Source organism: Ictalurus furcatus, chromosome 2, assembly GCF_023375685.1.
Source record: "Ictalurus furcatus strain D&B chromosome 2, Billie_1.0, whole genome shotgun sequence".
NCBI lineage: Eukaryota > Metazoa > Chordata > Actinopteri > Siluriformes > Ictaluridae > Ictalurus > Ictalurus furcatus.
The window spans coordinates 37,140,730-37,163,840 of record NC_071256.1 but is presented as its reverse complement, the minus strand read 5'-3'; the positions used below and the strand labels follow the sequence as shown (position 1 = coordinate 37,163,840).

The following is a 23,111-nucleotide window of genomic DNA, read 5'->3' as shown; positions in this document are numbered from 1 at the left end:
CCACTAATCTATCTAATCTTTTAAAAATCGAAGGCGTTTCTCCAAAAATTATAACGTATACTACAATACAGACATGATTTATACACGACAGACATGTGAATTATGTGTCATTAATGAAACTGTAAATATGTCAAGCATTTATTATATATTATCCTGTATACGTTATTTATAAAGAGTATCATTATGAATATGGGGGGCGGGGGGGGGGGGTTGGTTTTGTTTGTTGAATATTGAATATTTTCAAATTATTCTATTGAGACAATCGAATAAAGTACATATCATTAGAAACGTTAATAACATTAATTGACGTTAAGCCAATTTAAAACTCTAGTGTTTATGGTAAAATAAGATTATCATGACGTTACACTACTAAATCTACACATACGATCACACTACAACCGACGTTTATAGGACGTTTTCGAGTAAATTTAGAGATAAAACTATATTATATGTAAATTATGTATTATTTATTGTTCGTGTATATGCATGTAATTATATGCATGATCTATAATAAATATTAAACATTAATAGCATTAACTAACTAATAAAAACATTTTTAAAAATGAAGAGATAATATATCATCACAACTACATTTGTATATTTACTATATTATATATATGTGTGTGTGTGTGTTAATATTTATGAATAATATAATTATAAATAAGGGGGAAAGGACAAAATAATATATTAAACTTATATGAAAAAAATATATTATGTATTATATGAAAACACTACATAAAATATATAGTTTTACAACTTTACATAATACTATTTATACTAATAAATTAAGCATGAATAATGAAATTAATAATCATGAATATATTTAGATATAATTATATATATATTTTTAAACTGTGTTGATATTAATGATATACGTATACAGTAGAAATGCGAACAAAATAGGCCTGAAGATACTGAAATTCTATAAAGAAAGATCCGTCTGAATAGCTCATGAATATTCAGTGTTATTAAATCGGCGTGGTGTTCATTTATAACGGTGTGAGAGGTTTTTAATGCAGCCGGTGGGCCCCACCGTGCGCTCAGCCTGCCGTTGCCGCTTTAAGACCAACGTGTGGATCTGAACGGTCGCGAGCGCATCACGGAGCAAGACAACACAAGCACGCACGCACGCGCGCACTCACTCAAGCTCGCGTATCCAGACGCCGCGTACAGACAGGTAGAGTTTGTGCATTTCTTTCTTTCTTGCTTGCTTTCTTTCTTTCTTTCTTTTTTTAACGCGGTTTATGTGTGTTTGCGTGAAAACGCGGCGCGCGGATGGTGTAGCGGTTGCCATGGTAGCGTGTTTTCCCCCCGCTGTAGTGCTGTTGTTCCTCGGGTCCATGTTTATCGTGTTTGCGTGCGCGCGTGCGCGCGTGCCGTCTGCTCGAGCATCTCAGGTCTCCGTGCTTTTGTTCTTCTTTACAGAAAGAGAGAGAGAGAGAGACAGAAACATGGGACAGGAAATGAAATTTTAAAAAATGCGTCCATTCCTGATTATATTAGCATATAATTAATTATTCTGATTCATTATTCATGATTATGTTATGTACGTGACATGTCTCTGTGTGTGTGTGTGTGTGTGTGTGTGTGTATTATATAATAAAACAATATTTTCATGCATTTTCTATATTATACACAATACAGACCTATATTGCTGTAAATTAGGATCCTGTTTTATCCAGTTATCATGGTAAAAACATGGACTATTGCTAAAGCTTTTGTTAGAGGGCTCATTTGCATATTATGTAAGGAAGATGATCCATGTAGTGCTGCTATGGGGGAAATGATCATTAAGTGACAGGGTGGTGTAACGTCCTCACATTGCCACCACTAACAATGGTTTGTTTATTAAAGAAAGACGTGTGTACGTGTTTGTTTGTTTTGTTTTTTTATCTGTTTATAGGTACATTACTTTTTGTGGAATGGAATGCCCGTGAAACAAGATAGTTCCCTTTACCACATCGGTTATAGCAGCTATAAACAGTCGGGGGTTTTTTCTTTTTCTTTTTTTCCCTCTCTCGATGTGAGTAAGAGAAAAAAACCCACTGCTTGTCATGGAAACTTAAAGCTGCAGCTTTTACCTCTGACTGTTACAAAGCGCTGACACTGGAGACTCCTTCCGTAAACGGTCACCGTATCAACGATTACACGCGTTTACGTGCAGTCCCTGTGAACGAGCTGTCACTTTAGAAACCACAACGTATCGGGACGGGCGCGTGAGTGTAAAACCTGCGATGGGATTCGCAGCTGCACTACTGTCAGAGCCGCTCTTAGAGAAAACCCATCGACACCTGACGGCTGACCGATCAGATTCGAGAGCGGTGGCGTGAAGTATTTCACCGCAGCGGTATTGTGAAAAGCCCGAGATCACAATAACGAATAACAGGTGATGTATTATAGGTTTTAATTAACGTCAAGAGTGTGGATCCTCGAGTTTTCGATCAGAGCTCATTTGCATATCGTTCGCAGTCAGCATCCAGTAAAACGGCTTTGTTGGACGGCTCATTTGCATGTTATTGCGGTCTGTGATTTGCATAGTGGAGTATGACAAAATACAACTTTAAATTCATTTTGTGTGTCTCGGTCATCAGGAAAATGTGTGTGTGTGTGTGTGTGTGTGTTCTGTCACTGTTTTGAGCCCGTACGTCCATGATGATTCATGGTTATTAATGAGATTTACATTTTCTCACTCCAGCACACACCACTTACTGCCGCTGAGGTCGAATATCAGGAGGGCGATTAGCATGAAAATACGACAGGACGAGGAACTGGCACACGCCTTCACGGAGCACAAGGCCATTGTCTGTGGGTGTGTGTGTGGGTGTGTGTGTGTGTGTGTTAGGGGGGTGGCAGATGGGGTGTGGTGTCCCGGGCCCCAAGGAGCAGATGGAGATCATGGAGATTGAGTGTGACGGCCACGGTGTAGCATTTATTAGAAGTGCCTGAATGTTTTAATCGCAGTACATCGATTTATCCGTCTATCCGTTCATCCGTCCAATCTTTTATTTATCCGTTTATCTCGCCAATCCATCCAACAATTTATCGATCTATCCATCAGTTCATCCATTCGTTTATTGATCCATATATCAATCTATCTAGCCAATCCATGAATCAATTTATCCATCTATCCATTGGTTTATTTATCCATTTAACTATTTATCAAGACAATCAATCCAACAATTTATCTATCTATCCCTTTACCCATCCATCCATCCATCCATCCACTGCACACGATTTCTGGAATTTGCTTTGAACCGATCACTGCCGTCCGATCTGGCGCGCACTGATGACATCACTGGTTAACCTAGAATCCTCGCACGTTCTTCAGTCGTCCCTCTGTGAGAACCCTAAATGTTTCCCGTAGCTATTAGAAACTGAAACTAGAACCTTCTTTTTTTTTTTCCTTTCTTTCTTTCTTTCAGAAGCCTAATCGATACAAAACAAAACCCTATTAAAGAACCCTCGAAGACCGAACCGTCTGTCCTTCGTCCATCAATCTCTAAATCTGTGTGTCTACCAACCGCCCGCCTACGTATCCATCTCTCTGCTTATCTGTTTATAGAATTCCAGACGTTTTGGCAGCAGCACAAATGATTTGTTTTTTAGAAGCAGTGGAATAAAACGTGACTCGAGGTGACCGGCTTTTCTCCTGTTCCGCCGAGTTTAACCGATGAAGCGCAGGAATATAACAGGAGTCTAGTTGCCAGTATTTATTAGGGCTAGCCCCCTTTTTTTCCGTAGAGGGACCCTCTGAGTATCAACCCCCCCCCATCCCCCCGTCGGGAGCCGTGCTCGTAGATACGCTCGGGAACCGGAGCGAATCCATTTGGCAGCGACGGTACAGAGCCTCTCTGCTGCTCACGTCAGCCCGTTTCTGAAAATATCCGCAGCTCGGTCTCGCTCACTCGCCTCCGGTAAGCGCTGCGTTCCGGGCAGGGTCGGAGCGGGACCGGAGTCTATCCCGGGAACGCTGGGTGGGAGGTGTTCATACACCCTGGATGGGACGCCAGTGCGTCACCATCTGCGGTTCGTTACGTCGATATTTATATCTCCAGGACTGCCATGACCTAGTTTAATACGAGTTCCTGGTTTAAAGGATTTCAAGCTCGATCTTCTGCACGAGTCATGTTTCTGAACAGCTTTGGTGTTTTATTCTGCTGTTTGAGGTGTGTGAGCACAAGGGATTAGTGCGCAGAAAATGCGCTTGATGGTACGGTCGTCTCTTAAACCGAAAGAGTTTGAGGAAACTATATGAGGAAAAGTCAGATAGAACTTAGTTAGTAACTAACTAAAAGTCGGGGAAAATGACCCGGCTAGCCATTTAACTAGTTAACCAGCGCTAGGATTAACCCTAACGCTACAGTACGTGTGGAACAGTCGGTCGCGTGGGAGTTAGCATCGTTCCCACCTTCCGACCGAGAAGAGGTGTGAAGTGAGACATTTTTTCGAGGCCGACACACACACACCGTGCGTCTGAGGACGTCCAGGTTTAAAACAGGACTTTTGGGGACTGGATAACTTTCATGGTGTACTTCCGTTCGAAATAAAGATGGGACGAGGAAGCCGAACACGGCTCCATGCTCGTGCTAGGCAAAAAAAAAAAAAAAAGGAAAGGAAGAACAATACAATAAATCATTCCACTCTGATATTGTATATTAAAGCTTCCTGAAGATGGTTTAAGTCCACAGGGTGAGCGTTCGGACGGGAACGAAGTCCCCAGAACCACAGCTCCATCACACTCCGACGCAGGGTAATGTGTATATATTAGAGATGTATCGGCTGATGAAGGCTATTTTTCACGCTGTGGGCCATCGAACGGATAGTTTAAAAACATCCGACGATTAGGGCGGATTATATCCTTCCTGTCAATCAAAAGAAGGCGGGAAAACACATGGATCTGGTGCCGTGTGTAAAGATGGTGTCTGTTGTGTGGAATGACGACAAAACTGCAGTTTGTAAACTCTGCACTATTTATATGTCACCAGTCTGATGTTCGCTGATAAATAAAGCATTAACCATTTTGTCTCTCTCTTTTTCTCTCTTTCTTCCTCCGTCTCCAGTTCAGAGTAGACCGAGTCATCATGCCCGTGGCCGCCGCTCGCACGGAGCCCGGTAAGTCCTCGGCGTTCCACGGTTTCCCCCGCGCCCTCGTCGACTCCGGAGCGTTTCGGCCATCTATACACGAGCGTATACAGACCGGCTGGCTCACAGAACCAGAGTTTCAGCACGATCCGGTTGAAAAGAATTCCCTAAAACACATTCGACCTCTTTATATTGAAATATTTGTCACGCAACCTTGGCGCCAACCTCATTTGTTGGGGGGGGGGGTGAACGAGTAAGCGCCGCTGCATCACTGCCTCTAGATAAAGACGAATCGAGAGCTACGTCCCACTGCACCGCTATCAGCAGGCAGTCAAGTGGCATTATGGGTAATATCGGAAACCGCTAAAGGGAGCATAGACCAACATGTATTTATTTTAGATATCGAACATTGAATAACATTTGTATCAGTTATTTCACTGTTTACTGGTACTTTAATGTTTTTTTTATTATTATTATTCTTTATGATTCACTCGACGTCTCTTTCTCTGCGTAGCTCTGTCGCAGGTGGACGTCCTGAGTGACAGCACCAGCTCCGCCACTGCCAATGACCTGGACCTCATCTTCCTCAAAGGCATCATGGAAAGTCCCGTGGTGAGTTTGCTTAACAAAATGCGCACTCGGACGCGATAACGTAGCAGGTAGCGTCGTCGGCGCGTGTCTGAGGAACGTCGGTTTGTTCCGCAGAATGCCGAGAGTCCGGAGGAACCTCGTCTCGAGGCGGTGGGGGACAAAAACATGGAGCTGCTGCAGGACATCCTGAGGGACCTGAGTCCGATCACGCATCGCAGTAACACGGCCGCCGAGCTCTCGAACATCCTCAACCAACCACATTTCCAGGTACGCATTCGACGCGAACGCACACACACACACACACACACACACGCGCGCTTCTAAAATTACACAACACACATTCCTTTTTTTTTTTTTTTTTGATGTGATTGTGTGTTTTGTAGTCTCTCCTGGAGACCCACGACTCGGTGGCGTCCAAGACGTGCGAGACTCCTCCGCCGAGCCCACAGGCGTCCGTGGAGCCCAACCTGCCGCCGGTCCCCGCTGACGCCGTGCGCATGGTGGGCATCCGCAAAGTGTCCGGGGAACACTTGGTACGTTTCCCACGCCGATCTTTCCGCGCACGACAAGGTTACGCAAAGAATTACACAAAGTATTTTCCTGGTTATGAGAATGTTCTTGTTCAAACTGATAAACGAATCCAGGGTAACACACCTGGGTAACAGACCAGTGACGGAACAGGGGGCGGATGCATGTTACGTTACTTGTCGAAACCCCTCCCTGTCCAGGGCGTGACGTTTCGAATTGAGAACGGAGAGCTGGTGATCGCGCGGATCCTGCACGGCGGGATGATCGATCAGCAGGGTCTCCTCCACGTAGGGGACATCATAAAGGAAGTGAACGGTCAGGACGTAGGGGAAGACCCACGCGTTCTCCAGGAGATGCTGCAGGAGGCCAGCGGCAGCATCGTGCTCAAAGTCCTCCCGAGCTACCAGGAGCCTCACCCTCCCCGACAGGTAGCAATACGGAGTTCACGTCTCTGATTAGCTCTTATCTGATTAGTCTTATTCTTATTTTTACCCATAATGCATGATGTTGCGTATAGCGTGTATTACTATTTTGCAAGTATATCGTGCATCTTGTGTTCATCAGCTTACGTTTCGATTTATTTCATTTATTTTTTTAACTAACAGGGATTTTTTTTTTCCGACAGAAACGTTTGATGTTGTTCAGATCTTTCGGTTTAAAAACATACACGGCATACGACGGAGTAAACGTTTAATCACGGCATCATTCCGTACGTCGACGCAGGATCCGAGCGCGTTCGGTTTCCGAGCGTGACTCGCGATTCGAGACGAACACCCCCAAGTTGACTTCTCAGTTGCGGTGGCATCCGGTGTCGCGAAAGACGCGTTCCCCGTTTCCGCTGTTGAGAAAGAACGGTTCGCGAAGTTGTGCGGAAATAGTAACAATGGCGCCATCTAGTGCAAATAACGTTTTCTTTAAATATCCTTTATTTATAAGAACTGTTGTTTGCAGTGTATATTTGCTACAGATGGTGTTGTTACTATTTTCCATTCTAATAAATACTAAAAAAAAAAACTTTATCAATACATTTTTCAGCATTTTTTTTTTTGCAACTGTAAGAACAACAACAAGAAAGAAATCCTAATGGAGAATCGTGCGTACGTGTATGACGACAGTAATGGACGGTAATGGAAATCTCCTCCGGTCCTCCCCTCTCGCAGGTCTTTGTGAAGTGCCATTTTGATTACGACCCGGCCAACGACAACCTGATCCCCTGTAAGGAAGCCGGACTGCAGTTCAGCAGCGGAGACGTCCTGCAGATCGTCAACCAGGAGGACGTCAACTGGTGGCAGGTACGACTAGCAAGACGAGAAGGACCGCAATCACGTTCACGCCGTTGTTCCACAACGTTAACCGTACCTAAAAAAAAATAAATAAAAAAAAACCTGCTGTGGTATAAGAGGAATAATTCCGCTCCGTCACACCACCCCGTCTTTCATTACTTTCCAATATAACCGCGTGATACTGAGTGTTTTCTTCCTTACTTACCTAATATGTCTCTTTCATTACTCATGAAGTTGACCGTCACTGTTTCAGGCTCGACGGGTTCAGGGAGGAAGTGCCGGACTCATCCCCAGTCAGCTGCTGGAGGAGAAGAGGAAAGCTTTTGTCAAAAGAGATGTGGAGCTCCCACCAGCAGGTAGCGCTGTTCCTGCACTGTAATATCCAAACAACAATGATGTTCATACAGACACGCATCATCGTCAGCCTACGAGTAAAGCGGGATTTAATCAGGACATGTAATAACCATCGGGAGTATATCAATAAGTCGAGCATATTCTGATGAGGACTGTGGATAACATGGTGGACTGTTGAGGGCAGCGATATTTACACAGAAACAACAGACGTACACGTTCGGATATGCCAGACGCGAGCACAGAATCATATGTATTTTCATAAGTGGGTCCGCGTCGTAAGGCCCGCTACTGTATATTTTCCGGATTTCGTGCCGTCGTTAAAATAACCGCTCCGATATCGGGTTGGTCTACAGAGTCCGAAAATGTATTATCCTTTTCAAACGCATTTGGGAGCTTAACAGGGGGCGCTGCTGCGTTTCAGGCACACTGTGTAGCGGGATCGGCGGGAAGAAGAAGAAGAAAATGATGTATCTGACCACCAAGAACGCAGGTTTGTGCTCCAAACATTTCATCTTAGTGTCACGTCGACTGCCGACTAGAGCGTTTAAGGCCTCTGCAGGTATGAGACAGCGATTTGAATATTATATGAATATGTATGAAGTAAAGCTCTAGCCCCACCCCTTTTTCAATACAATACACTATATATATATATATATATATTTTTTTTTTTTTTTGGCATTGACTAATTAGGCAGAATCCAGTCCAAGTGCTGGATTAAGGTTATGGGATTCGCTCATAACGATAATTAGTGGTCTTCACTAGACCCTTCAGCATTCTTCCGTTCTTGGCGATTGTTAGCTGGGGCGTGTTTCGATCAGAGTGCACTTCCCCTCTCGTCTCGTCTCATTCAGATTTCGACATGCACGAGCTGATGATCTATGAGGAAGTGGCCCGGGTTCCTCCGTTCAAGAGGAAAACGCTGGTTCTGATCGGAGCTCATGGAGTCGGGCGGCGCAGTCTAAAGAACAAGCTTCTGGTTTCTGATCCTCAGCTGTTCGGAACTACGATTCCCTGTGAGTAAAAGCTGCGTTACTGTTTATAGTGTGCGACTCATTACAGCATCAGATATTAGTCCTATATTAGTCTTTCAGCAGACTGGTTGAAACCTTGATTTATTTTCCTCCACTAGGGGGCGGTTTGGGGACTAAATGTCTCTATACGAGACTATGTGTAAGCCGAGAATAAACGTTTGATCGCTTGATCCTGCAGACACTTCCAGGAAGCCTAAATCAGACGAGAGGGAGAACAGGATGTACGCGTTCACGACCAGAAGCAAAATGGAGGCTGACATCAAAGCAGGCCGTTACCTGGAGCACGGCGAATACGACGGAAACCTGTACGGTACCAAGATCGACTCCATCCACGAGGTAGCCGAGGCAGGACGTCTCTGCATCCTGGACGTCCACCCGCAGGTGAGATTAGGAATAATCGCAAGCCTAAGAGTGTTTTTATTCCTAATGACGGATAATGCAATGATGTATATGAATAAGATGTGAGCTTGATTGCGTACATGTTCGTCTAGGCGCTGAAGATCTTGAGGACATCAGAGTTCCTGCCTTATGTAGTTTTCATCGATGCTCCAGAGTTTGAGGTGCTGAAATCCATGAACAGAGCGGGCATCGAGGCTGGAGTGGTCAGCAAAGAGCTAACGGTGCGAGCCTCAGTCCTGTTTCACAATGCTTTAGCATTTTATTTAAGGCCAAAAGATATCCCCATATAATAACAATAACATTAACCCCCACACTCCAACCCCTAACCCCCACACTCCAACCCCTTACTGCCACACTCCAACCCCTAACTGCCACACTCCAACCCCTAACCCCCACACTCCAACCCCTAACCCCCACACTCCAACCCCTAACCTAAACTCCAACCCCTAACCCCCACACTCCAACCCCTAACTGCCACACTCCAACCCCTAACCCCCACACTCCAACCCCTAACCCAAACTCCAACCCCTAACCCAAACTCCAACCCCTAACCCCCACACTCCAACCCCTAACTGCCACACTCCAACCCCTAACCCCCACACTCCAACCCCTAACCCAAACTCCAACCCCTAACCCCCAAACTCCACCCCAAAACCCTAACCTCTACACACCAACCCCTAACCCCCAAACTCCACCCCAAAACCCTAACCCCCACACTCCAACCCCTAACCCCCACACTCCAACCCCAAAACCCTAACCCCCACACTCCAACCCCTAACCCCACACTCCAACCCCAAAACCCTAACCCCCACACTCCAACCCCTAACCCCCACACACCAACCCCTAACCCCCAAATTCCACCCCAAAACCCTAACCCCCACACACCAACCCTTAGCCCCCCAACCCCTAACCCCCACACTCCACCCCCTAGTGGTTGGTTTTGAGTACTGGTAGTAACTGATTCACCAGACGTTGACATATACATAGTTGGCACTTGGACGTTCTGTGATTTCGCGTCTAAAAACCTCAGATGTCAACAACCTGACACCCTGACACATCTCCCGTTCCATTTTATCCGTCTTATTGGCAGGATGCTGAGTTGAACAGGATACTGGACGAGAGCTGGAGGATTAAGAGGGCGTACGGACACTACTTTGACCTGTCCGTCATAAACGACAGCCTGGACGGGACGTACAGCAGTCTGAAGGATGCCTTAAAGAAGCTGAGTGGGGTTCAGCAGTGGGTTCCGGTTAGCTGGGTGTTTTAGAAAACCGTCCTCATTCAAGAACTCCAACCCCCATGCTTTCTTTTTATCGACTTCACACAGACGCTTATTTATTTATTTATTTATCTATCTATCTATCTAGCGATCAGTGGTAAACCCGAGCGAGAGTGTGTTTTGTAGCTTCTCCCCGCCCTTCTCGTACATCGCCGTACAGTTACGGCGGTCACGGCGAAACGCGGTTTCTGAGTGGCAAGCGTTTCTGCTAAAAAAAACACTCATTTAAAAAAAAGGCTGCGTCTCAAATCGCACATCAAATAACACTCCTGTTTACATCACGTCTTTTTAACAAGAAGAGAAATTTAACTCCACCTAGGACGAGTCTGAGTCTAATCACCAATATTGTAGATTACTATAGCGTTAATAAGCATTAATAAGCATTAATAAGCATTAATAAGCATTAGGTGGCAGTATGTGATTTGAGACACGGAAGTTACGAGTATGTAATATAACTGCACTATTATGCCAGTCATTACTCAGTCGTTTCAGCAAACAAACAAAAAAATCCATCCAAGATGGATTGTAAACTCCGCCTCTGAAGAGCTCAACGAAGAGCACAACCTGTCCATTTCACACTTCCTGAAACGTCCTGCTCCTCAAACACGCCCGTTCCTGATCACGAAGACCAACTCTGCTGTCGGCGGCTGAACTTTTAGAAGCTAAACACTTCGAACAGAAGCGAAAAACGATGTCGCTGGACGGACAAACAGCGACTTCTAGCTCGCGTGATCAGATTAGACAGAAGAGCGTAGGGTGGCTGATTAGCCGACATTTCAAATCGGTATAACAAACCAGCGTTGTGTCTCACGAGCGTGACGTATGACACTTTGCCGGATATAAAGTTAACGCTATTAAATTGAGGTTTTGTCAAAAGGTATATTTTTGACCAGGAAGTACGTTTATATACGTGGCTATTCTGCTCTACGCAGTGAGGAGTAACCGGCGCCCGGGCTCACCCGAGTTCACACGCCCAGGTGCAGATGTGACCGTCATATATATATATATATATAACAAGCCAAAAATAACCAGGACCAAATCATTCAGGACCAAATGTTTTACACCAGGTCTTGGTGGTGGACTCGCACGTAAAGACACGTACTGTAGTTTCGCTTACAGAAAAGTCACATCCGTTTCACACGTGATGACGTGAACACGTGCGTGTGTGTGTGTGTGTATATATATATATATATATATATATATATATATATATATATATATATATATATATATCCTATGAGTATATGAATATGATATATGGGTATATATAAAAAAATTCATTATATATATATATATATATATATATATATATATAAATCATTCATATATTCACAGGATATATATTATATAAATTGTGTTTTTATTGTGATAGTAGTGTTGTTTTTATGCCATGTTTCATAAAATACTCACATGTAGTGTTTTATTTATATATATATATATATATATATATATATATATATATATATATATATATATGAATATTTTACATAAATATGGGGAAAAACACTACATGTGAGTACTTTATGAAACATGGCATAAAAACAACACACTACTATCACAATAAAAACACACACACCTATATATCTTATATATAAAGTGTTCATATATATCATTCATATATTCATAGGATATATATATATATATGTGTGTGTGTGTGTGTGTGTGTGTATATACACATATATCATATTCATAAATATACAGGTGAAGTTGTGACTTTTCTGTAAGGGTCAGTATTGAGGTAAAAACCAGATTCAATCCTCACGTCACTGTTTTTATAATAAAATGATTTCAGCCTGTAATATCGACCAAGGCGATAGTTAATACTCTGGCGTTTTGTTTTTTTTTGTTGTTTTTTTTTCTACCAAATTCTATTTTATTACATTTCGTGTGTGCTTTCTTGAACTTTGCTCGTCACGCACGTCCACACCGTAGTAGTACAGGATCCGATTTGTAGTTTTCACGCCGTGGAAGGCTTGTATTTAAATCCCACATTAGATCTTCTGTTGTCGCGTTACAGAAGAAGTATATACCGTATAGCAGCTTGACCAGAAACCTACGATATGTCAGAGCAGTGACGGCGTCGTCGCTCGTTCCGTGCTGATGACGGGCACGTAGATGAGTGACGGAGAATACAGAGTAAGCATGCCACCTGTGAAGTGTTTCCTCGCTGCATGTGTTCACGTGGTATTAAATCCTCCACTGCTTTGCTTAAAAACAACAAAATAGATGTGTCGTTACCCGCTCTACGGTGATCCGCATGCTGAAGATCGACTCGCGTTCATTCATGCAAGTTGTAAGCGTTGATACCGGCAGCTATTATTTATGAAGAGTGTAAATATACTAATGAGGAATTTAAATAAAGCTCAGTGTGTTTGTTTTTTTGGGGGGGGGTTTGCATTTGTCCTGTTCTGCTTGTGATACGTTTTTCTGAAATAAATGTCCGAAACAAAACGTCTCGTCATGTCTGGATTAAATACATCGCGGTTAGCGCGCTTGCCTCGCACCTCCAGGGTCGCGGGTTCGAATCCCGCCTCCTCCTTATTTGCACTGAGTGTGTGTGGGGGTTTCATCAGCGTACTCTGGTTTCCTCCCCCATTCCAAAAACATGCGTTGTAGACACACTGTGGACGATTTCCAAAATGTGAATCGTTATGGATCGGCACCCCATCCAGGGTGTCCCCCGCCTCGTACCGCCGGGACAGGCTCCAGACCCCGTGTCGGATCGGCGCTACGGAAAATGGATGGAAGGATGGATTCCTGTAAGCTCAGGTTTATAATTGGGAGGCAAAATTTAAAGCGCAATCTGCTTGACCTTTGGTACGTATATGCAAGCCTGCAAATGAATCCAAAAGATATAATATTCTAGAATTTCTGTGCGTGGTCTGTGTATGTTTAGGCTTCACTTCCTGGTTTGGTTGGGAAACGTCTGGGCTGTCGGAAAATTCCCGGAATCCTGACTCGCATTTCGTAGGTTGGAGATTGAAATGAATGCGTTTTCCCGGTCGGAAGTGGGAGTGGTGTTTTTCCACACATGGCTGACGGATGAATCACTATCCTGCAAACGACTCGAACACGGCGGGGGAGACAAGCACATGGAACTTGATCTAAAATTGAGGTTCCTACTAGTCAAGGGCCTCAAAGATAAAACTTAAAGAAGCTAGCGTTTAAGCCCGAGTGTGACACTGTGATAAACTTTCACTATCTGCTGCTGGAAGAATCATGAGTGTATTTCCAATGCTTTTATCTCCAGAGCGCTGTGAACACTAATCACGCTGAACTTTGCCTCCGGATTCTCCAGGCTTTTATACCAGATACAGTAAAGATTTTACAGCAGATAAACAGTCAAGCTGATACGACGGTGAAGATGACTTACCCTGTGATGATTAGACACGGCTACACCGTGTACTCGCGGGTGTAACTCGAGTCATATGACTCTGCGATAATCACTGTTCGCCTCATATCGGTCAATGTTTAACACGTTTAACGTGTTCCCGGAACGGATGCGCGCGTGGAAAGTTCCGCCGAGGCTTTTACGAGACGGAGACGCACGTCGTCCGGTCGAGTTGAAATGCGACGTCATCGTTTAGTCATTTAGACGCTCACGTGCTCACAATAGAACCTAGAAAGCTGGAGGAATGTACCGTTTTAAGAAAAGAAAAAAAAAAATGAAGTCGTTTTGAATTCGATGGCCGCAACGTGTCGAAAAAGTTGGGACGGGGCCGTGTTTACCGCTGTGCGGGATCCCATCTTCTTTTAACGACAGTCCGTATGTGTCTGGGAACTGAGGACACTGAGCTGCTGGAGTTTTGGGAGACGGACGGTTGTCCCGTTCGAGCTGATCAACAGTCCTGGGTCTTCTTTGTCCAGAGTTTTTATTTCACGATGCGCCAAATGTTTTTAATTGGTGAAAGGATTAGAGGAAGACTCTTCGACTACGAAGCCACGATGTTGTAATAGATGTAATAGATGTGGTTTAGCGTTGTCTTGCTGAAATATGCAAGGCCTTTCCTGAAAAAGACGTCGTCTGGATAGAAGCACGTGTTGCTGTAAAACCTGTATATACCTTTCAGCATTGATGGGGCCGTTCCAGATGTGCAAGCGGCCCATTCCATAGGCGCTAATGCACCCCTATATCACCAGACATGCAGGCTTTTAAACTGAGCGCTGAGGAAAAGCCAGATGGTCCCTCTCCTCTTTAGTCCTCTTCAGTTTAGAGGACGTGGCGTCTATGGATTCCAAAAAGAATTTCAAGTGGTGGGCAGTGGAGGCTTAGCGGTTAAGGCTCTGGGTTACTGCTCGGAAGGTTGGGGGTTCCAGCCCCAGCACTAGCAATCTGCAACTGTTGGGCCCTTAATCATGACTCCTCCTGCACTCTGACCCAAGCTTCCTGACATGCTGGTGTATACAAAGAAAAGAATTTCACTGTGCATATGTATATGTGACCAATAAAGAATCATTATCATTAAATTTCGATTCGTCTGGCCACAGAACAGTTTTCCCCTTCGCCTCGGTCCATTTTAAATGAGCTTTGTCCCGGAGAAGACGGCGGCGTTTCTGGATCATGTTCATGATTTCTGGAGGCGTTTCTTGTTACTAACACTTACTTTCCCAGCCTTTTGTTGCCCCCGTCCCAACTTTTTGGAGAGGTGTTGCGGCCATCAAATTCAAAATGACCTTACTTTTTTCTTAAAACGGTACATTTTCTCAGTTTAAACATTTGATGTTTTCTGTGTTCTATTGTGAATAACATATGGGTTTATGAGACTTGCAAATCACTGCATTCTGTTTTTATTTACATCTTACGCAACGTCCCAGCTTTTATATATATTCCCGGTATGCAGTGGGTAGGGACAAGGTGACGTAATGAAGCCAGAAGATTATAAATTGAGGCCATAAGACAACATATTGAGCAATACAAGGCAATACAGCACAGAAGGCTGTGAACGATTATCTTTATTGCTTCACCTTTTGATCTTTTATTTAAACAATTTACAAAAATGGTCTGCTCTCATGGACGTCAAACTATTGCAAACAGAACACAGATGTATCAAAATTGTTAAATATAGGTGTGCAATAATTATTGGCACCCTGTTCCTAGTCACCAATGCATACTAAAAATGTTAAAATACACATATTATAAATATGTACATGAATTCAATGCCCAGGTGGAAAAATTTAATTCAGTTCTTCAATTTATTCGATCGGGCCTGTTTCAGCACGCAGGCTTGATTAGTTGTTAATAAATACTTCGATTATTTCAGTATTCGTTTACAAAACAATGACGACGTGGAATAAAACATAGGCAGACAGCGCGTGTATCATTTCATCAAATCAGTTTCATCTCACGTGCACAGTAATCAATGTCTCGGACGATCGGATACACTCGGGTACATTTCTTTCGTTTTTCTTTCTAACTGTGGCATCCCTTTAATACTTTCATGTATAAGCGTTACATCCGTCGAACAGCTTCAAAGATAAAGACCTACGCGCAAACCGTCACGTTTGGTTTTTTTTTAAAAAAAACCAAAACATTATTTACATTGTTTCCTGCGCATCGACAAAACTGAGAAAATATATTTAGACGCATTACAAGTATGTACATGAGTTCAATACCCGGGTAGAAAAATAGCAGCTGTGGCTTTTAATCTCCATGATTTGTTCATCGTGGTGTTGGAAGGAAGGAAGGAAGGACGTTTTCAGCTCTGTATTGCACGGTTACAGGTCTTCACGTCACACACGTGTTACTCTGGGCATGTCGAGCAGGACGGAGAGATCCGGCCTGAGTCGGAGGAGATGAACTGGGAACTGTCGGAGTCTGTATACGCAGGAGGAGGCTCATGAGGGAAGTCGTCCTTCGCCATCAGCTGCAAAGCACAGACATGGAGAAATGAGCGTGGGGATCATACGTTGTATTGTAACATGGGTTAAACACTAGCGAGCAACAGGGCGTGTGATAACCGCTCGTTTTCTACGCACGTGCGAGACGCGGCGCGACGGAGCGGGATGTTCGAAATGAGATTTTTTTTTCATCGATTTTATTCAAATCACGCGCGAGTAAATCCAAACAATAGTCTCGGGCGATTCCTTTGACCGGTTCTGTCGCGTACGCGGTCCGAGGTTTCGTCACTATACGGATAAAGTTATGAGAAATCGCACGTCGTAAGAGAATCCCTCGATCGTGAGTTGAGATGGGACAATTTAACGGCACCGGAGAAAGTCCTCGCTGCAACGACACTCGCCCAAACGCCACCAATACGGGATAGCAAATACAAACAACAACAAACACATAAGTGGTGACGGCTAAACGGAAACGCTGACGGAGAGAAAAAAAATATCCGGTCGATAACGTAAGCGAAACGTAGTCGGTTTCGTAATCGCGGGTCTATCGGAAGAGGATCTTCCCGCGTATAATCTGACGCGGAGAACACGCTAGTCTGTGAGAGGACTCGGCCGGGATTTCGCTGCGGTATGCTAACACCGGGTACCTGTTTGCATACACACGGAAACTAAAGTCGACTTCTTTATCGCTCGCTCGGCCTTTTTTCGTCACGTGTTCTTAGGACGTTCTCACGTCTGGTGCCGGGTTAGACGCGGCGCGTTATTTCTCGGTCTCGGTTCGTGGCGATGCGCGTGGGACGTACCTCGTTATAAGGTGGAGGAGGGGCGTGTTGCTGTGGCGTGTCGTATCGGTATTGTGGCGGTGCGGTCGGTTGTGCTCCAGACGGTGAAAAGGGGATGATGTAGACAGACGGCTGGGGTCCCTGAGCATGCGCAGACGCTGCCGCCAGCTGTGTCCGTCGCTGCCTCTTCCACTGTAAACATTTACACAAAGCTGTGCAGAACACAATCACAGCGAAGGTCGGGATGATGAACCTGCAGAGGAGGACGAGACGAACATTTTAGCGGAAATGTAGATAGAAATGTCTGAAGTTTGATTCTTTAAAAAAAAAAAAGTTAGAAATCAACGTACACATTAAAAGTTTGCTTCTTCTTTAAAAACGAAAAAAAAACTAAACAAACAAGTAACGTATACGAAAGTGTTTGAAGTCTGATTTATTTATTATTTGTTGGCAGTCGTAGCTCAAGGCCCGTAACCCTCACCTGCTCGGATGTATAAATGAGATAAACGTAAGTCACTGTGGATAGCGCCGTCCGTCAAATACCGTGAATGTAAAATAAATGTATACCGTATGTAAAAGTGTAAAGTTTGCTTCTTCTTCTTGAAAAAAAATGAAATGTACACGTATATGTCTGAAGTTCGATTCTTTAAAAAAAAAAAAAATCAACGTACGTGTTAAATGTACGAAGTTTGCGTCTTTAAGAAATGTTTCACGTACACGTAAAAGAAACTATGACGTTTGCGTCTTCTTTTAAAAAAAAAAAACAAACAACAAACAAACGAGAAATGTACGCGTGTACGTCCGAAATTTGATTTTTTTTTTTTTTTAAATTCCGGATAAATGTATACTGTATGGAAAAGCACGGCGTCTGCTTCTTCTGCTTCGTGAGAGAATGAAATGTACACGTGTCCGTCTGAAATTTGATTATTTAAAAGAAAAAGAAAAATTGTCACTGTACATGTAAACGTACGAAGTTTGCTTCTTCTTTAAAAAATGAATCGCACGTACGAGTAAATGTATGACGTTTAATTCTTTTCTTTTAAAAAAAAAAAAAAAAAAATGTACACCTAAACGTCTGAGCTTTGCTTCTTCTTTAAAAACGAAATGTACGCGTAAACATCTGAAGCTGGGGTTTTTTTTTTTTAAAAAAATAAATAAATAAATAATAACGATAATTGTACATACGGATGTCGGAATTTCTTCTTCTTGAAAAAATTCAGTGTACATAAATAACTGAACGTTTGCTTCTGTAGTTGTGTAATATCAGCTATGAGGGTAATGTTGCTAACAGGTATAGCGCTAACACTAACTGTGCCCCGGAGGCCTCGCCATGTCCGGGGACTGAAACTGTACGATACAGGGAATGAGACGTCTTTTTAAAAATAAAAAAAAAATAAAATAAAAATCCTCTTTTTGGTTGTCAAATCGACCTGGCGTTCAGCGTTGTTATAATAACGTCTCGCTGTGATCTCGATCCAGAAAACAAGACGGAAAGACTTACTTGAAAACCCGGAAGACCAGGGGGACCGAGTTATCCATCTTATCGCAGATGTGACGACGTCTTTCAGGGGATCTGCTGAGGAAGTGAAGATGGGGTGTTTTTTAAAGGATTTATAGATGATACCACAGCACTGTCGAATTCTGAAGGTGTTGGATCGTTTCCCAGGACAGCAGCTCACCTGGTGTCATTCATCATTAAATATGAAAACTCCGACCCCTGGTATATAAATCTCAGAGCACGGAATGCTTCGTCGCTATTCATTTACACCATAACAGTTTCCCTGTCCTGCGTCGTTATTTACCCGGTTCGCGACGGTCACGTGACGGAAAGGCTTGTGTTTACGTTTCTAAATTGAGCGCCGTGTCTCGTCGGTCCGAGCGAAACTTTCCAAGCCTCATGCCAACCTCGTGTGTTACGTCCGAATCGGGCGAGTCGCATCGATCCTTATCGTCTGTGTCCCGATGCCTCCAGGCTTGATCTATCCGCCGGGAAATAACGGGCGAGGAAACGAGCAGGGTGAGAACGAGCGACCCGTCATCAGCTCGTGAACGCAGCCCGATCTCTACGCGAGTCTCTCACGTGACGACCTTTATCGTGATAGTTCATCGTCCTGGAAGTCGAAAGCGATTCATCCAGCCCATCGATAGCGGATTAAGAGCGCACGGGACTGCATTTTCCGTCAAACCACTTCCTGTTTAAGGATATTTTATAGCTACTAAATGCACGCGAGCTCATATCTGAGGCGTTAAGATTTGGAAAATAAATAAATAAATATGGAAATCTTCCTGGCAGGCATCGTTGATCACTGGGTGTTAGGTTTTAAAGAAAGAAATCCACGCCAGAACTGCTTCATTTACAGCTTAAAACCTACAGTGCAAAGATGATCACGCGATTAAACATTTACTAGAACATGTTCGAGTGCTACAACGCTTCAGCCGGATAAAGCGTCTCTTAATATTCAAAAAATATCCACGCGAACTTTCCATCCCGCGCACTCTAAACACACGTCTTACCTGAAGGGCCGCAGGTGAGCAGGTGAGCAGGTGATCTCGTCTGGCCCGGTACTCAGACGTCGAGGGAGTCTTATCATAAAGAAGTGCACTCTTGGCTACACACACCTGAGTGTTTATTACCACATCGTGCTGGTTAAAGTCACAGTGCCTGCTCTCGCGGTGTCTTCAAAATAAAGACTGTAAGGCAGGTTAGGCTCGTTCCTGAACGCCCAAGCATGGACGTTTTACACACACACACACACACACACTCTGTATCAGCTGTTAGAACATGTCTGTTGTTTATTTTCTGTCCTCTAGTAACAGTCATAACATTTATCCCGGATATTTTTCCTGAAATCACAGCGCTGTCCTTCACGCTCACACGCTGGGACCTTTAAAACCAGCGGTGTGTCATTTTTCACGCCCTCTGCTGCATGTAAGATGAACTGCAATTCCAGTAAATAAAAACAAAAACATTGGAAATTCTTTCCTTTTCTCCCAAACTTCCTCCAGAGGTGCTGTTTAAAGGAGTAAAACTAAACGATGCACTACCGTACACGTGAAGAAGAAAACGTAATACGTGAGGTGTAAAAAACAGATCGGACTCGACTCCCAGAGCAAACTCGTCCAGTTCCACGTACAGACATTTTATTAACGAAGACGACCCAGCTCGTTCACACATCATCCGGCGTTTTTTTTTTTTTAAACAAAAAGGAAACACGCCACAGCAAAGCATTCTGGGAAAGCCGTGCTCTCACGTGAGCGCGATGCCTCTCTGGATTGACTCGGGTTCATCCGTCTGTTAGTTGGTGTTAATAAATACTTCAATTATTTCAGTGTTAATGAAAAAAGAAACATGATGATGATAGTGAGAAACACAGGCAGACGGCGCATTTAGAATTTTATCAAATCAGTTTGTCTCATATACACAATAATCAAACATACATTTGCATATCTCTGAATACCACCAATCATCCTTTTGCTAGATATGTATATATATATATATATATATATATATATGGTTTTTTTTTTAATCCGCGTACTGATGTTTTGCCATAAATCGTTTCAGTCAGCGCTCATTTAGCTCATGGTCGCTACGTAGTTTCCGGGGAAGAACCCGTTCACGCCGTTCAGGACGCCCTCACACCAGCCGTCATCGTTCCTCCTGGTCAGGTAGATCACGTCTCCTTCCTGAAAGCTCAGTTCTTCCGGTTTGTCTTGTTCATAGCTGTAGAGCGCCACCACTTGGTGGGGAAAAGAAAAAAAAAGAAATGACAATGAGCTTCTCCCGTGACATCTGGAGATTAGCGTTAGCGTTAGCGTTAGCATCCGTTATTTCTCACTACAAGTCGAATAAAGTGGGAAAAAGATAACGACGATTTGACGTATTCAGTGCGGTGTTCTACCTTTCTCCAGGTATTGAGCAGGAGCAGAGTTGTCGTAGTCCATGGGTGGAGGTAAAGGAGGAATGTCCTCGAAACCATCCACGCAGTCCACGGATGGAGGCGGAGGAGGGGCCGGAATCTCCAGGTCTAAATATGATTCATATAAAGCGACGTCATGTCAGTCTGTCGAGGTGATCTGTGCAATTCAAATCTCTACACGGCCACGAGTTTGTGGACACCTGACCATCAAACACATGAGCATCATACGTGATTATACATCATGTCAGAATGGAAAAGATTGAGGTGATATATGTGTGTGAGCTCTACGCACCCCGTGTTTAAACACTTAAGCGAAGCTTAAGTCATCTAGGCTAGAACTTACTCTATTCTACACAAGACTATAGCCTGCTGCACTAACAGCTGGCTTAACTACATCAAAGTTAACGTTTCTTCTGCCTAAGCTTAGGCTTCTTCTGCACACACTGGAGCTTCAAGCTGGGGCTTATTATGCCCAAAGTGACGCTTCTTCTGCTCACGCTGAGGCTTCTCTTCGCCCAGGCTGGGGCTTCTTCCACCTAAGCTGAGGCTTTTTCGACCCATATTGAGTATTCTTCTGCTCAAGCTGGGACATCCACCCAAACAAGGGCTTTTCCTCAAGCTGGGGCTTCAAGCCAAGCATTTTTCTCTTCAACCTGGGGCTTCTGCCCACTCTGGGGCTTGCTCTACCCAAGCTAGAGCTTCTTCCGTATCAATCGAGGCTCCTTATGACCAAGCCGGGGGTTATTTTACCTCTACTGGGGCCTCTTCTCCACATGCAGACTTCTTTTGCCCAGCCTGGGGTCTCTTCTTGTCCATGCTAGGGCTTCTGGCCAAGGTGGGGCTTCAATCTGGGTTCTCTTCTGCACAACCTGAGGTTTCAAGCTGGATCTTCTTCTGCCCTGACCGAGGCTTCTTTTGTCCTAGCTGAAGCCTCAAGCTGGGCCTTTCCTTTCCCAAACTGGGGATCTTCCACCCAAACCAAGGCTTTGTCTAGACTTCCTGATGCTTCTTTTGCCCAGGCTGGGGCTTTATCCTTCTAGGATATGGCTCTTTCTGCCTAAATCAAGGCTTCTTTTGTCCAAGCTGGGGCTTCATACACCCATGCTGAGACTTCTTCCGGCCAAGCTGGTGCTCCCACTGCATCTTTTCCCAACGCTAGGACTCCTCCCACCAAAGTTGGGGTGTCTTTCGGCAAAAGCAGGGGCTTCTCCTGCCTAATCTGGGGTTTCCTTCCCAAAGCTGGGGCTTCTTACACCAAAGTTATGGCTAAACATTAGAACTACAATTTAAACAACCCCAGTGAAAATGAAATAAATGTACTATAATGTTCTCAGCACTGCATGATGTCTTAAGGTTCTCTACAAAAAGATATGATAGCTGATATTTATTTATTTATTTAACTCGAGCACAAGTAAGAAAGAACAGATGTAAGATATGCTCTTTAGGCTTGCTTTAAAGGAGAGGAGGAGGAGGAGGAGGAGGAGGAAAATCACTGCGTCTCAGTGCTGCCTTTAACACACCTTTGTTGACTTCCCGTTCGATTCAGAAGCGAGAATCAGCTACGTCACATGACTGTAAACTCGCAAGGCAAAGGTGGAGATAACAGCTGTCTGTTATATCACGTAACATGGTGAAGGGCCGAATTAGAAGGTCAAAGGTCAAATCAAAATGACTTTCAAAACATGAAGCCTTTTCTTTCTTTCTTTCTTTCTCTCGTTTACATTTACAAACAATATATGACGCGTTTGCGTCCTAGTGCATTCTGGGTAAATTATTCTGTTTCTGTCAGCTGCACCACGAGATCTGGTTTTTATTTTGTTTTTACTTCTCGGCTCAAAACACGTCTTATCATAAAATGCTCTCGTCTCGCACGTCCTCACTTTCTTTCTTTTTAGCGCCGGATGTCAATCTTTCTTTCCTTCCTTTTTCGTCCTCTCGCTTTCCTTGGTTTCTTTTTCCACTCTCTCTTCTTTCTCGTCCGCAGTTTATTTATCTTCAAGTTCTTTCTTTCTTTTTTATTTTTCCCC

At 44.0% G+C, this 23,111-nt stretch overlaps 2 protein-coding genes across 6 annotated transcripts in view; one reads left to right on the top strand and one right to left on the bottom strand.

Annotated features, from left to right (window-relative positions):
• The first annotated feature begins 1,196 nt into the window (after positions 1-1,196).
• Positions 1,197-11,702, top strand: mpp2a (MAGUK p55 scaffold protein 2a). Of its 2 annotated transcripts, none has more exons than XM_053617970.1 (13): positions 1,197-1,397; positions 5,061-5,112; positions 5,597-5,694; positions 5,788-5,940; positions 6,057-6,206; positions 6,402-6,629; positions 7,362-7,493; positions 7,738-7,840; positions 8,260-8,397; positions 8,690-8,851; positions 9,048-9,250; positions 9,361-9,489; positions 10,359-11,702. In XM_053617970.1, exons 1-13 carry the CDS (start codon positions 1,245-1,247, stop codon positions 10,533-10,535), a joined length of 1,878 nt encoding a protein of 625 aa, XP_053473945.1. In that variant the 5' UTR covers positions 1,197-1,244; the 3' UTR covers positions 10,536-11,702. The 2 variants fall into 2 exon arrangements, with proteins under 2 accessions (XP_053473945.1, XP_053473950.1); XM_053617975.1 differs by having other exon boundaries at positions 8,260-8,328; positions 10,359-11,701.
• A 3,780-nt stretch (positions 11,703-15,482) lies between these two features.
• abi3a (ABI family, member 3a) overlaps positions 15,483-23,111 on the bottom strand; it is a 24,015-nt gene continuing 16,386 nt past the window's right edge. For 2 of the 4 annotated variants that reach the window (XM_053617897.1, XM_053617879.1), the window contains 4 exons: positions 21,067-21,192; positions 19,682-20,904; positions 17,189-18,743; positions 15,483-16,411 (listed from right to left, as the gene is read on the bottom strand). In XM_053617897.1, the coding sequence (XP_053473872.1) occupies positions 20,741-20,904; positions 21,067-21,192 (290 nt within the window). In that variant the 3' untranslated portion in view covers positions 15,483-16,411; positions 17,189-18,743; positions 19,682-20,740. The remainder of the gene's footprint in view (positions 16,412-17,188; positions 18,744-19,681; positions 20,905-21,066; positions 21,193-23,111) is intronic. The other 2 variants (XM_053617885.1, XM_053617892.1) reach the window with 2 other exon arrangements.